General features: G+C 39.1%; 1 protein-coding gene across 1 annotated transcript in view; it reads left to right on the forward strand.

Annotated features, from left to right (window-relative positions):
• LOC126237488 (uncharacterized) overlaps positions 1-16,468 on the forward strand; it is a 304,303-nt gene extending 287,835 nt beyond the window's left edge. Inside the window, exon 13 of the mRNA XM_049947633.1 lies at positions 16,099-16,468. Coding sequence (XP_049803590.1) covers positions 16,099-16,259 — 161 coding nt within the window. The 3' untranslated portion in view covers positions 16,260-16,468. The remainder of the gene's footprint in view (positions 1-16,098) is intronic.
• The last annotated feature ends 482 nt before the right edge of the window (positions 16,469-16,950 follow it).

Below are 16,950 nucleotides of genomic sequence, written 5' to 3' on the forward strand. Positions count from 1 at the left end.
ATGATTGTTAATAACTAAAAATTTTGTTGAGTAGTCATTCAGAGGCAATTGGAGGTAAAGATCAGCTAACTCTATCTTGGAAAAATAATGACCCTTTCCTAATCTGTCCATGTGTTCCTCTGGGTGGGGCAAAAGGTATATATCTATCACTGTCTGAGAGTTCACAGTCAACTTAAAATCAACACACAGCTGAACGTATCCTGAAGGTTTCTGAAGGATAAATAGTGGGGAAGAATATTAACTTGCGCTGAGTGGCTTGAAGACCCCATTAGCTTGCCATTGCCATAACTGTTCAGCAAACTGTTCCCTAATGGCAATGGGCACTTGCCCAGATCCAAAAAACTTTGATTTTGCATTTGAGTGACACATGAGCTAAAAATTGTTCACACAATCTAGATCATTGCCAAAAAGTTAACTAAGTTTGTCACATAGAGCTTGAATTTTGTTGGTAGACACTTCCACTGAAATTTGCAGCACTGACTTGTGGATTGACAATCCAAAAATGTCAAAGGCTATAAGCCAAAAATATTCTGCAAAGATTTGGCTGTAAGCAAAATGAATACAACTGTCTTTGCTACACCTTGAAAAGTAGCTGGCATACTGAAAGTTCCTTAAACTGGAATTTCCTGTCCATTATAAGCTGACAACATATGCATAGATGGACTCAGTATTGGTGAAGCTAATCATTTAATCATTTATAAGTAAACTTGTTCAGAAGTGTAACTGATATACCAGTGTCTAGTTGCAATTTGACATTGACTACATTGTCCCAACTTTGTGCCACATCTAAGAGAGAACTGTTCTGCCTGTTGCTTTGAGCTACTATACTGCATGGCAGGTGATGTGAGCAAAGATTTAGTAGTGGATCTGTGTTTGCATTGGCATGACTTTTTTGGCTCATGAAAATCACTCAAGTTATGTTTGCTAAGTTTTATTCTTGGGCTACCTTTCACAACATTTACTACAGCTATGGGGTTGCATTGTTCCATGGCTGGATGTGCCATGACACCATTAATGATTTCAACTGGTATAGTGGTGTGTTGCATGGCAATTTGCTGTCTGTGCAGCTTTTACATGCACACTGACTGAACATGATCTTATGTGTCTCAAAAACAACACATAACATCACGACTTGGGCACTGAGCATGCTTATGGCAACTAAAGCACATTGGGCAAGGTATTGCTATGTTTTTCTGTCTAATGACATTCTGCTGGCATGACATGGCAGTTTGTCATAGTATGTGGCATCACATGCTGTGTCACAGGGGCCAGGTGGGCATGAAACTGTTTATGTTCTACAGCACTACTAACACTATCAGTATGCAATTTGTTAAAATTTGACATTTGCATCTCACACTTAGCTAAATCATATGTCATTAATCTCAATTAGCTGTAACACTGTATCTAAAGAAGGATCAGGTTCTTTCAAAATAATAGTGCAAATTCTGTCATCACAAATATTTTGAGTTACAGTGTCACACAGCATGACATCACTGTGTCCCCAATGGCTCAAAAATTTGAAATGCCTAGTTAAAGTTTAGTGATCCACTGCTTGTGAGTTTGACCTACTGTCCACTGAAGGTGGAAAAACGTGAACCATGCAGCAGCCGTGAGTGTTTGGTCATCAAAGTAAGTGATTAACCTGCTAACTAAAGTCTCAAACTCTAACTGTCCTGGTTGTTTGTCCGGAAACAATTTCACTATAAGCCTGTAAATTTCTGTCGCCACTATGGAAGGAAAAAGTGCTTTGCTCCTTGTACTTTGCAATTTGTGTGGCTCCATATGACTCATCAATTGAGCTAAGTATTCCAACCTGTCCTCATGCTATTTGTTCAAACTACAGAATGATAAAATAGGTGGGGACGCTGCAGCTTAAGCTGCTGTGCTGCTTGTAGATTTTGCTGCTATTGTGTTAGCTGTATCACAGCATGAAGCTACTGCTGAATTTGCTCACCCTGTAACTGAGTAACATGCATTAGAGAACCATCTTGTGACACAGTATCCACACCTCTAAGGAATTTGGATTAGATGCTGCACACAAAGTGTTCATCCTGACTCAAAAGTCCACACACTAATGTGCTGGACATAAAAAAAGAAATAGCAAAAATAAATCACAAGTAAAAATGGTAGGTGGGTGGGCAAAAACCAAAGTGAATCCTGTAACTTCTGCAAATTCTTTCCCTCCTCTGCACCAGCTGTCATATCATACTTTTGATACAACCATAGAAGGAAATTTTAGTTGTTGCCGCTCTCAACTGTTTGCAGTGAGCTGAGGGAAACACCACAAGAGGAGACCAAGGAGAACACTGAAACACTGATAATTATTAGTGACAAGAATGCACACATTTATTGACAAATTCTCAACTTTGTACAAACTGGCTCAGGCAGCAGATCCTGAAGTTCAACTTCTACTGTCCCACCAGAATGTACACTGAAGATGATCTGATGTGGACTAGCTAGAAGCAGACAATGTGGCATGAAGTACACAAGTAGGAAGTGGTCTTCTTGGCAGCTGACCTGACTTGGAACTGCACACTCTGCTGTGGCACCAGTGCATATCATTTTTCTGGCAGCACCACCACTTTGACTTCTTGGTGCAGCAATCAATGGGCTATATGCCATCTCTGGAGTGTGTTGTTGATCTGTCGATGCCTGTGGTATTACCTGGAGGTGCGTACTGTGCTTTTGACACTAAATAGATTTCGCCTCATACTGGATTTTATATGTAGAAGTAGGGTGCTGTGTATAGCTGTCCAGGAATCCTAGGCTCGGATTTGATCCAATGGTGATGGCAAAAATTTGGTAAAAAAAGCCTTTTTGTGGGGTTTTCCAAGGAACCGCCCATGAACTGATTGTGACTCCATAAGTCCCATCAGACCCACTGTAGACCACATCAAATGCAAAAAGAACCAACTGATTTGCTCCATTCACCTAAGGAGGAGTAAGTGTATAATATACATATTTTGACACTGTACTGTGGATAGTGACACTAAGAAAATCCTTTGTTGGATATACAAATGGTTCCTAGCCCAAGGGCTATCGAAAACACTTGACCCTACCTTTTTATCATCAATAGAACCCAAGGTATGAGCACCAGAAAATCCCATTTTTTATGTGTAGTGCTTTGGAACATATTAGGTAAGGATGCTGTCGCATGCATACTGATGGGGAAAGTTGTTAGCAAAAATCTTATAAAGTTTTAGACTGATTGCTTCATATTTTTACATGATACTCTAATGAACATAGGCAAAAATTTTTTTAATGACCAGTTTTTCTGATAAAGTCGACTGTGTACTTGTATTGTTTGTTGTTCCTCCCCACCAACACATTCAATTTTAACTACGATAGCAGGGCATTTAAACCATTAAACAAATTGTTTTCCCCATGTATATTCCTTCTTCTTACATAAATTTTTAAACTAAAAATGTATACACAACTATATGCTTTGCAGTCAGTTTTAACTAAAAAACATGCAAGTTTTATTTGTAGTTACTGGCTTATGATTAGAGTACCACTACAGCGCCTGAATTATCCAGAACTGTGTAGTCCTACATATATGCAGATTAAAAGTACGAGGAACTGCCACTGAAGCTGTTACCCTCAAAGACCCTTCAGCAGGAGAGGTCTCACATACCCAGTGCACCCAGTGCTTGACATGTAAAAAATGATGTTCCAGTACTGTGACCTTCTAGTGGGGTGTTTTTGAAGCTTAGACTGCTTAAAACGATATTTTAACACTTTTCTTAACATTTTTAAAGTGTGGATACAACATCTGTACTGGTAAAAAATAAAGTACTATCATATCACATCTCAAAACCCGTGGTTCTGATTTTTTTCATTAAAGGTACCAGTACCAATGTGCACCGTCACAAATCAAGAACTACTGTACCAATGATACCAATTGATTTATCCATTTATTTTAAGCAACTTCAATTCACAATTGAAGTTTCATTGTTTACAACAATAAACAAGGCGTACAGTCATATGGACACAGAGGGGTTGGGGGAGGGGGGGGGGTGGAGATGGACAGAGAGCTGGTGATAAAATGGGCATATAGAGAGGAAATGTGGAGATAGACGGAGAGAGGAGGAGGGAAAATGTGGAGAGAGATAAGGGGAAGAGGAGATGGACATTGAGAGGGGAAGGAGGAGATTAGGACATATATCCAATTCTCATATATATTTAGCAATTGTGAAGCATTGCTGGGTTCGCTATTATACATATAAAATCACTATGACACTTGAACAAGAACAGAAAGTAAAATATGTGTTAGATAGCACTGAAAATAACATAACATAACCTGAATATCCCCCCCCATGAACCATGGACCTTGCCGTTGGTGGGGAGGCTTGCGTGCCTCAGCGATACAGATGGCCGTACCGTAGGTGCAACCACAACGGAGGGGTATCTGTTGAGAGGCCAGACAAACATGTGGTTCTTGAAGAGGGGCAGCAGCCTTTTCAGTAGTTGCAGGGGCAACAGTCTGGATGCTTGACTGATCTGGCCTTGTAACATTAACCAAAACAGCCTTGCTGTGCTGGTACTGCGAACGGCTGAAAGCAAGGGGAAACTACAGCCGTAATTTTTCCCGAGGACATGCAGCTTTACTGTATGATTAAATGATGATGGCGTCCTCTTGGGTAAAATATTCCGGAGGTAAAATAGTCCCCCATTTGGATCTCCGGGTGGGGACTACTCAAGAGGACGTCGTTATCAGGAGAAAGAAAACTGGCATTCTATGGATCGGAGTGTGGAATGTCAGATCCCTTAATCGGGCAGGTAGGTTAGAAAATTTAAAAAGGGAAATGGATAGGTTAAAGTTAGATATAGTGGGAATTAGTGAAGTTCGGTGGCAGGAGGAACAAGACTTTTGGTCAGGTGATTACAGGGTTATAAATACAAAATCAAATAGGGGTAATGCAGGAGTAGGTTTAATAATGAATAAAAAAATAGGAGTGCGGGTTAGCTACTACAAACAGCATAGTGAACGCATTATTGTGGCCAAGATAGACACAAAGCCCATGCCTACTACAGTAGTACAAGTTTATATGCCAACTAGCTCTGCAGATGATGAAGAAATTGATGAAATGTATGACGAGATAAAAGAAATTATTCAGGTAGTGAAGGGAGACGAAAATTTAATAGTCATGGGTGACTGGAATTCGTCAGTAGGAAAAGGGAGAGAAGGAAACATAGTAGGTGAATATGGATTGTGGGAAAGAAATGAAAGAGGAAGCCGTCTGGTAGAATTTTGCACAGAGCATAACTTAATCATAGCTAACACTTGGTTCAAGAATCATAAAAGAAGGTTGTATACCTGGAAGAATCCTGGAGATACTAAAAGGTATCAGATAGATTACATAATGGTAAGACAGAGATTTAGGAACCAGGTTTTAAATTGTAAGACATTTCCAGGGGCAGATGTGGATTCTGACCACAATCTATTGGTTATGAACTGCAGATTGAAACTGAAGAAACTGCAAAAAGGTGGGAATTTAAGGAGATGGGACCTGGATAAACTGAAAGAACCAGAGGTTGTAGAGAGTTTCAGGGAGAGCATAAGGGAACAATTGACAGGAATGGGGGAAAGAAATACAGTAGAAGAAGAATGGGTAGCTTTGAGGGATGAAGTAGTGAAGGCAGCAGAGGATAAAGTAGGTAAAAAGACGAGGGCTAATAGAAATCCTTGGGTAACAGAAGAAATATTGAATTTAATTGATGAAAGGAGAAAATATAAAAATGCAGTAACTGAAGCATGCAAAAAGGAATACAAACGTCTGAAAAATGAGATCGACAGGAAGTGTAAAATGGCTAAGCAGGGATGGCTAGAGGACAAATGTAAGGATGTAGAGGCTTGTCTCACTAGGGGTAAGATAGATACTGCCTACAGGAAAATTAAAGAGACCTTTGGAGAGAAGAGAACCACTTGTATGAATATCAAGAGCTCAGACGGCAACCCAGTTCTAAGCAAAGAAGGGAAGGCAGAAAGGTGGAAGGAGTATATAGAGCGTTTATACAAGGGCGATGTACTTGAGGACAATTTTATGGAAATGGAAGAGGATGTAGATGAAGATGAAATGGAAGATAAGATACTGTGTGAAGAGTTTGACAGAGCACTGAAAGACCTGAGTCGAAACAAGGCCCCGGGAGTAGACAACATTCCATTAGAACTACTGATGGCCTTGGGAGAGCCAGTCATGACAAAACTCTACCATCTGGTGAGCAAGATGTATGAGACAGGCGAAATACCCACAGACTTCAAGAAGAATATAATAATTCCAATCCCAAAGAAAGCAGGTGTTGGCAGATGTGAAAATTACTGAACCATCAGTTTAATAAGTCACAGCTGCAAAATACTAACACGAATTCTTTACAGATGGATGGAAAAACTGGTAGAAGCAGACCCCGGGGAAGATCAGTTTGGATTCCGTAGAAATGTTGGAACACGTGAGGCAATACTAACCTTACGACTTATCTTAGAAGAAAGATTAAGAAAAGGCAAACCTACGTTTCTAGCATTTGTAGACTTAGAGAAAGCTTTTGACAACATTAACTGGAATACTCTCTTTCAAATTCTGAAGGTGGCAGGGGTAAAATACAGGGAGCGAAAGGCTATTTACAATTTGTACAGAAACCAGATGGCAGTTATAAGAGTCGAGGGGCATGAAAGGGAAGCAGTGGTTGAGAAAGGAGTGAGACAGGGTTGTAGCCTCTCCCCAATGTTATTCAATCTGTATATTGAGCAAGCAGTAAAGGAAACAAAAGAAAAATTCCCCGCTATTTACAATTTGTACAGAAACCAGATGGCAGTTATAAGAGTCGAGGGGCATGAAAGGGAAGCAGTGGTTGGGAAAGGAGTGAGACAGGGTTGTAGCCTCTCCCCGATGTTATTCAATCTGTATATTGAGCAAGCAGTAAAGGAAACAAAAGAAAAATTCAGAGTAGGTATTAAAATTCATGGAGAAGAAGTAAAAACTTTGAGGTTCGCCGATGCCATTGTAATTCTGTCAGAGACAGCAAAGGACTTGGAAGAGCAGTTGAACGGAATGGACAGTGTCTTGAAAGGAGGATATAAGATGAACATCAACAAAAGCAAAACGAGGATAATGGAATGTAGTCAAATTAAATCGGGTGATGCTGAGGGGATTAGATTAGGAAATGAGACACTTAAAGTAGTAAAGGAGTTTTGCTATTTAGGGAGTAAAATAACTGATGATGGTCGAAGTAGAGAGGATATAAAATGTAGACTGGCAATGGCAAGGAAATCGTTTCTGAAGAAGAGAAATTTGTTAACATCGAGTATAGATTTAAGTGTCAGGAAGTCGTTTCTGAAAGTATTTGTATGGAGTGTAGCCATGTATGGAAGTGAAACATGGACGATAACCAGTTTGGACAAGAAGAGAATAGAAGCTTTCAAAATGTGGTGCTACAGAAGAATGCTGAAGATAAGGTGGGTAGATCACGTAACTAATGAGGAGGTATTGAATAGGATTGGGGAGAAGAGAAGTTTGTGGCACAACTTGACTAGAAGAAGGGATCGGTTGGTAGGACATGTTTTGAGGCATCAAGGGATCACAAATTTAGCATTGGAGGGCAGCGTGGAGGGTAAAAATCGTAGAGGGAGACCAAGAGATCAATACACTAAGCAGATTCAGGAGGATGTAGGTTGCAGTAGGTACTGGGAGATGAAGAAGCTTGCACAGGATAGAGTAGCATGGAGAGCTGCATCAAACCAGTCTCAGGACTGAAGACCACAACAACAACAACAACCTGAATATTCCTACTTGTTAGTATCCTCAACATGTATGGTACGCTGCGTACATCATGCTTACCCTTTGGTGTATGCTTCTTGACTTTCTTAGTCGTTTCCATGCATATTGATTCAGTTGCTTCAATGTATGGTAGTGCACCATTCCTTTGAAACATGTAATTCTACTAACATGGACAATAGACATTTTAATCAAACACTGTGCTTTAATATTCATTGGTGAAGACATCTTAATGATTTGATAAGGAACCAGATACTTAGTCAAGAACTTCTTTGTCTTTCCTTTAGGAGTATAAGGATTAGTGACTAACAACCACTGACCTATTAGATATTGCAGTAGTATTCCTACACGACTGTTCTTGTCATTCCAACGCTTTAATGATGCCTTGCTTCACCATCCGCCACACTTCACCTATCCTCTTCATAAACTGTTTTACTGATTCTCTGTTAGGTCCTAGTTTATGAATCACAATGTCAATGTGGAAAGGCATTTTTTTGCTGTACACCACTTCAGAGGGCGTCAGACCTGTGCCAATATGTACTTAAGAAATATACGCACAAACTATGTATTGCAGGTATGTATCCCAATTGTTGTGCTCATTGTTAACATAATAACATTTCAGAAGTGGTTCTAAGCACTCACTCTGCTTTCCCATTAGTCCGAGAATGGAGTGGGCTTCTTTGTATCTTCCAGATACAAAGTACATGACATAACTGCTTCATTGAATTTGATACAAAATTCATACCCTGACCTGTAATTAAAGTATCAGGCACACCAGATTTGACTTTCCAGCTGTTGACTATAACATGAGCTGCTGTACTAGGCTGCTGATTGGGAATCACCACCATTGCCAGAAATCTAGAAACGTGATCCATAATTATCAGTATGTGTTTATGTCCTATGGGTCCTGTGGGTGCTGATTGGGAATCACCACCATTGCCAGAAATCTAGAAACGTGATCTATAATTATCAGTATGTGTTTATGTCCTATGGGTGTTCTATTGAATAATTCCAAGATATCAAGCCCAATTATCCGAAAAGGTTTGGATGCCTCTGGTGGTCTTTCGAAAGGGATTTTTTGACGACTAAGATAAGCTCTCTGTGCACAAGGAGCATGGTCCTTTACATACTGCTCAACATCGCACTTTTTTGTTCTCCACCACAATCTTTTGATGACTATGTGCCCTGAATGCTTGACAGTGTTATCAGTCACCTGTGCTCTCTGCCACTTTTTGTTATCTTTCCCTAGTGTTGTCAATACTGCAACCTTTCCATTCAACATATCTGCATTTGTGTGTTTCCTACCTGGATTATAAATAATGTTATTATAAATAACCTCACTAAGTTTGAGTGCCCACTGTGTTAATCTATTTAAAGGACCTTTCAGTCGTGACAGCCATTTCAGTGACACACAATTACTTTAAATTTCTGGCCATATAAATAACTACGAAAATATATGCTCCCCCAATCGCCCCGTTATTAGTTTCACATGAGAGGGTAAATTACTTTTCAAAATCAGGAAAAATCAATACTGGAACAGGAATTAATGCTGTCTTCAATCTTTCAATCACTATTTGACCTTTGGTGGCCACTGGAATTTCACACCATTCCTAAATAACGAATTCAATGGTTCTGCAATCTGAACAAAATTCCTTACATATTTTCAGTAATAATCATATAAACCCAGGATTGACTACAGTTGTTTCATGTTCTGTGGTGTTGTGATGATCAGTTTGAACACCTTTCCTGCTAATCTGATGTCCAAGGAAGATCACCTGTGCCTGCCTGAAATGGCACATATCTGTGGTAAGCATCAGACGTGGTGACTGTAGCCTGCTGAACACATCTTCCTGGTGTTTCACATGGTCTAGCATATCATTCAAGAATACAATGATATTTCCCAAATATGCTATACATGTTTTGGGCTACAGTCCATGTAGCATAATGATAATCACAAAAGAATTTGTTTTTCATAGTACCTTGTGATAATTTTCTTGCAACAGTGATGAGAGTTTCTCCCCTTGAGCTATCACTGTGCTCTATCACCCCTTCTGCCAACTGTCGATCTGTGAATTCCTCCATTAATGGTTGGCCATGCTTCGATATGCAATATGGCTTTCCCAGTCTAGCACTTTACTACTCTTAGGTATATGCTACTAGGTAATAAATGTTGCTGGTAAAGGACTATCCATAAAAAATAAATCCATAAACCATAGTAGCAAATCTTGCATTGCCTGCCAATCACTGCCTTGTAGGTACTCTCTTTCCTACATGATACTGTGGCATTGGTGGTTTGCTTGCATCTCTGGTCACCACATGACCTACCAGTATCATCTTCATCTAATACATCTAAATTGGCAATCATTAAGCCCTTAAATGGACTAACCATGCCCATGACGAAGTTATCTAAGGTAACAGGAACCATATATTCACCATTCATAATGTTACACGTCTATGCACAAAACAGTGTATTTTGTCTAACCTTTCTTTATTCATTAATGGCTTTAGCACCTGTAATGCTTCACATGGTAAATTAGTGTCAATGGAAACCCACACTAACTTCCCCATACCTGTCGGTATTGTATTATAGCAATCAACGTTAGCACATACATGTTTGCAGTTTATTCAGCAACACCTTCATGAGGAGTGTGCCTTGTATTATTAACTCATTTGCAGCTGTATTCCCCAATGGAAACAAAGTCTCACTGATTTCTACTGTATACTACAAAAGATCAAATTTAGCATGATGTTTGTTGAGAAAATCTAGCCCAAGAATCCTTGAGTACCCTTCACCCACATACAGTAACACTTTGATATGTTCTCCAAATTTTTTAGTTTCTGTATTAAAACTGATCAGCATCGTACCTAATAATTTTACTTTCTTGTCAGCAATGCCATGTAATTTGTAATGCAGAGAGCCAAGTCTCTTCTTAATTATGCATTCCAGAGTGATGAGTGACACATGTCTACCAGAAAATATGTTCTTTGCCTTCCACCAAGTGTGACAAGTAGCATTTAATCTGTGCATATATTTGTGCAGTGTTATGTTCTATTGAGAATGTCTTCTGACAGTCAAAACGCTCCCGTTTGTGTTTAATGTCTGCTTCTGCTAATCCTGTTTTCCCTGACTTTGATCCCCATAACCCTGCACTCATTGTCCACCTTGTTCACACTTTTAGTATTCAGGTTGTTGGCACTGCTTCTTTACATCACTTCTATGCCAACATCTATAGCACTTTACCTCTGAAGTGAAAACATGGTGGTCAGTACTTACTTTTGTGGCAATGTCAATTTCTTCTAATTGTGTTGCGACTTTAAGAGCTGAAGCCAAATCATCAGGACTTTTCATCCTCAGTCTTTTTGATATCTTGACAGGGATACCATACAGGAAAACATCTGAAGCTCTCTTTTCAGTTTCCCACAGTAAGGCATTATTGGCTTATGCATTTTGCATCAGTTCCTATATATGCACATTGATCATCCATATCATGTCTGAAGAAGCTGCTACTTATTCATTATGCTTTTCTGTTAACATACTCAGGTTTTCTCTGAAGAGCCTTCTGCTGTTTTGGTTATAATAACGCTGTCATAAACTGTCAGTCAATTGTTGAAAGGCCTCTGCATTACTAAGAGCTTCAGGATATAAAACATATGCTTATCTTCACCTGTCAGTCATAAATTAGCCACATGGAGAGAAGTCTCATCTGAGCAACCACTCATTGCGGTGGTAGCCATAACATTCATTAATGAACATAGTTACATCTTCAGTCGTTTTGCCAGAGAATGGTGTTATTAAGATAGCTGCTGATGAATCGAGTGGCGGAAAGGGTACACTCAACATTGCCTTAGCTTTCCCTCACCCTGTCTGCAATTGTTGCCGAACAGCTTTTAAAGCTTCAACCTGCCTACATAAATCTTTGTGTTGTCATTGTTACTGGGTATTTAATAATGACTGTGCTTGCTGTGTCAAAGTGGCAACAGTCTCACCCATAGTTACAAGATGTATGTCTGGCATTTTGTGTAATCCACAACTGTCATTTACAACAACAAACACAAACAGAGAAACTTTACTTAAAATACACAAAAAATAATCATCCACTTTTTCTTTGTCATACCATCGCCCATTGGGCCTCAAAACAATACTGTGCAAAATGCCCAAAGTGTCTACACTTAGTACATGTGGATGACATAGCCTTGGTATATGGCAGCAACCCTGTGCCAAGTGCTCAAACTCTCTATAATTAGTACACGTGGCTGGCACAGCCTCGATACATGGCAGCTCATGCCCTGACGGGTTACAAAACTTACACTGCACAAGCTCCTATCACATGACAACTGTAACTTTGTAGTTATGATGGATGTACCTCTGTCTTATCATGGCCAAACAAGATACACACAAACCATTGAGATGATTGTAGCATCTGAGTAACCGACGACCACTTCTGACACCGGATGGTAGCACTGCAGTTAGCTAAGGCCACTACAGGTTAGGGAGTCATGTGGTGCTGTGTGAGTGGTCAGGTGCTATTTTAAGTGGGCATGGGGGGTGGTGCAATGGTAACACAATGGTATCTACAATGACACTTTATTGCCAGGATGAATACACAGAGTAATATAACTGCCTTGTAGCATTGTACAGTGTGCAGGATGAATTATTACGCTAGTGCACCAAGTTAGTGAGCTGTGCCTGGTGTGTTGTTGTGCAGGCAGCAGTAGGAGAGGCAGAGGTGTTGTCCATTACAAGTGCTCTGCAACTTGGGGCTCTACACCTCAGCAATTTTGAAGACAGCCTTCTGGTGTTTAGGTCTAGAAAGATAGTTGTCATGAAAGATAGGTCCTGGCCTTCCATGGGATGTTGGGGAGGCTACACGGATGCCCCACATGTCGAGAGTGTGGGGATGACCCTCAGATGGTGAGGGGTTGGCAGCACAACAGTCTACTCATCTATAATGACCAGCTAGGCTGCAACAGCAGGCTATGGATGTAGCTTGCATTGAGTTGGCTGCATTATTGTGTTGAAGTCACACGGACAGAATGGAGGTATGACTGAACGTGCCCACGAGTTCTGAAAACTCCGCTGTCTAAGTGGCAGAGCCCACACCTATGACGCGGTTGTTCTAGGTGGATGAGCAACTTTGCCCTGATGTATTGGATTCATTAGCACTCCTTACCTCACTGTTGTGCTAGACTTGGGTCTTTCTACAATGTTTCACTGTTTCAGTTGTGCTCTGGTGCTTAGTGACATAGCATTACTCCATACTGCCCTATTGTGACGTACTGCAGTGTTTGCTTTTTTGCTTGCCTCACTTGCAGGTTGTGTGACAGTGTTAACCTAGTGCCTTGCTTTCTGATACATTGACAGTATGCCATGTTGATATTTTGATTGAGACACCAGCCCCGAGCTAGCCTCCTGGCTCTGAGCTCCCCATGTGAAAATGTAGATATGTGTATTGAATTCATTCTGGAGTGCAACAGAACTGTATATTGACCACTTAACTGCTATATACATGTTGGAGTATATTCACATGTGAAAAGTAACCACAAGAAAGCAGCTCATTGAAATCACAAGAAATTATATTCAACAACCCCATTGAAAATCTGCTAAACTAAAATATATTGAGAGTTTAAATCAGCTTACAGATATACTAACAAAACCACTGACCTGTGAAGTGTGTGAAGAGTAAAGAAGAAAGGTAACAAGGGAGGGTGCTGAGAATCAATTGTCTGTTTTATTTTTATCTATCATCTGTAACATCTATGTTGTGTCCTGCCTACTCGTCGAATGTGGGATGCATAGGAAACCTGCTTTCTCAGCTCACTAGACTAGAATCTAAGGAAACTGTATTAATGAATTTTTATTACAGTAAGATAAATGACAATATGACCATACTTTACTTTGAGACTTTACAATGATGTGTTGCAAGCAGTGAGTGACAGACAAAATAAGAAATCTCATCAGTATAGCAATGCCTAATACAAGTGAAATAAAACAGTTCCTAAATTGCTGCTGTAGAGCTTGTAGCGTTCTTGTCATTAACTATTCTGTGGTACAACATTTCCCACATTTTAATATTGAGTTTAATAGAGATTTCAGCAAAAATGCATTCTATTCCTCTGAAAGTCAGTCTTGGAACAAAGCACAAAATGAAGACTATAAGCAGGTGTTGGTAATGTAGCATAGCACTAGCATTGTGATCAAGATTTTCATTCTCTGCATGTTGGGTCATGGCCACCTGATTTATAGGTTATCAGTGTGTGGAATGGTGGGAAAGTCTGCTGAGTCATTGCCTTAATGATAATCACGATCTGACGATACTGACTCCTTCCCTCTGGTCATTGCATTGTATTACTATAGCTCTAATTTAATTCCACAGTCATTTGTACAAATAAACCCTGCTTGGGAAGATAGCTGTCTCTATAATGGGCTTTCATGAATCATTATTACTTCCTCATGACATATGCTAATCCGTACTAGGCGGGCCATCTTAGGTTGGTACAGCCTGAAATCAGGCTGTACATTCCTCCTAAAGATGCCTGTAACATAATGACAATCTCCACCCTCTTTCTCACCCAGGATGTCACTGAACAGAGTGACCTCCTTTTTGGCAACAAGCTGTAGATTTTGTGCCTAATGTTATCAGTTTACAAATACTGCCAATTTTAGTGTTTTAACCAACATTATGTTACAAGTTTCATTTACTGGTACCATAATTTTACAATGATTATCAATAAAAAGTATCACATTAGAACATGAATATCTTTTTCATGTGCTTTCATAAAAGACATTTGCTTCCATGTTTTATTTACACCAATGGGCATGATCGGAATGAAGAGGGAAATGTATGAGCATTATTTGTGTGCATCAGCTCTCAGCCACTGCTTTGATGCTTTGTGTACTGTGAAGAGACAAGTAGAGTTAATTCCTGTTAGAAAGGAGCAAAAACAAATAATTAAATGATTGTTTTTAAATAGGCAAAATTTAAATCACATTAATTTAATATTTTGGACAATATAAAGAGAATGGCATTAAGTGTAATTTATTCATTTCTACTTGTTGGGTTTCCTGTGCTTTCCTGTATGTCATAGTTTCCTGGATTTTGCACTATTTTGGGTCATTCTGGTGAAAAAGTGTAAAAAGAGAATTTTACTGTAAAATCTTAGAGTAATTTTATTAGTCTGTGTATAGTGTTAGACTTGACAAGTCCAGGCTCATGTTTTCTTTCTATCTTTCCTTCAGAGATGAGTTGCATAAAGTTGTACTTCTCATTTCAAATGGTACCCCCAAAATGTGTGGTTATACTGCAAATTACTATATGAGAAAAAAAGAACTTAAGAATTCATGCATATGGTCAGCATGTTGTCATATTTTTCACTGAGAAAGGATACTGTAATTGTGAAACTGACTTGTCCCACATCATAGGGAAAGGTCACAATTATGATACTTGGAAGATGAAAAATAATTAACTGTCTATGGTTGCCTCTGTGTCTTCAGAATCGTACAAATTTCTCTCTAACATCTTCCAGTGTTCCATTTTCTCCACATGAAGCTTATAAAGTGAGTGGCCAAAAGTCACAGGAGGTTTATCCGATTTGAAAATGTACTGCTTATGATGTCTAAATGCTGCAGCTAGATGTGGTATACAGTGCAAATGTAGATACAATACCTGAGCAGTCTGTTGCAGATGGCTGTATAGTGAACTTGGTAGCAAGTTGCAGCTTCTCCAGCTATGAATGTGTGATGTGCAAGACACATGGATAACAGCATATTGGAGATTAGACAAGATTTGGGTTTCCCACGTTAACAGTGTTGAGGGTGGATCTTCAGTATCCCAGATACAATCTTTCTACAAACTGCTGCTCAGAATGATCCCAAATAATTCATGAATGAATGTCACATCACCTCCACAGAGGTATATTGGATGATTGATGATTTTAATGTGTTGTGTCAGGAACCTATTTATACTAGGACTATAAGCATAGTGTTCAGCAATTGTGGAGTGATTTGTTATCAGCATTTCTTCCAGAGTCTTATCATGACCTTTGGTCACTCATTGTAAACCTAATGTAGATGTAGACGTACATGTGTATGTGTGTCTGTGAAACAATTAAAAAAGTAAAAACAAAGAAAAAAATTGACATTGTGGCTCTTTCATCAGAAGTAAATGTATACCATCTTTGATGTCAGATTTATATGCTGGACTGGCAATGGGTGATCATCATATACCTTGTTATTTAACCATTGTACTGTTTTTTATGTTATAAACATTTGAAACACTGTTTGTAAAGCTGTACCATTGATTGTGGACATTTTTTACAATACTTTTTACAGATTATGGTGATTTAATCCAAGCGATGAATACGCTACCAGTGCAAACAACGGCCAAGAAAATACAACAAAAGAAAATGGACATTGAGAAACAACTAGATAAATTGCAAGCAGCAATTAAAGTGTTTTCTAAACCAAAAGTGTTCATGAAAGTTGGATCATAAGGCACTGAGGTACAATCTGTAGCTGTTTTTCCTCTTCTGCTTCACAGGTGAAGTTACAGTGAAGTCAATAGTCAAACTTGCTTTCAGTCCACACACTAGTTGATGCTACAATTCAGTTAGTATATTAATTGGATTCAGATTTTGAAGACAGTATTTTTGACAGTTGTTAATGGCACAGTAAGAGTTTCTCTGAACTTGAAAAAAGTGTTGTACACAAACTTCTGTTTCTAGTGATGTATTTTGCTACCTTTTTGTAAAGATTAAAACCATGTACTATTAATTTCAATTTGATTAGTAATTCATAGAATGAAATTCATTTTAAAGAGCAGCACAAATGATTATAGACTACATTAACTGAATCATAAAAGTCTCTCAAGATGATAAGTATATGTATATGAATTGGGTTTAATCTCAAAATGATGTAAGGCTGGGGAGGGGAGCTCTCTGCCTCTTTCTCAGGCAGCAATATACAAACAAGAAAACATCAATACATAGCAGAAAGCTGCTTATCAAAATATGACACAAACAGGTTGTTTTCTTACCTATAGTACACAGGTTATCATTAGTAATTGTATACCACAGTATTAAACATGACAAACTAGTTGCAAAAGATAGGTGGTTACCACAATGGGAAGATAGAAACAGATCTGCAGAACTAAGACAGATTCCTGTTTCAGTGAACATTATGATA

The sequence above is a fragment of the Schistocerca nitens genome, chromosome 2, assembly GCF_023898315.1.
Source record: "Schistocerca nitens isolate TAMUIC-IGC-003100 chromosome 2, iqSchNite1.1, whole genome shotgun sequence".
NCBI classification, from domain to species: Eukaryota; Metazoa; Arthropoda; class Insecta; order Orthoptera; family Acrididae; genus Schistocerca; species Schistocerca nitens.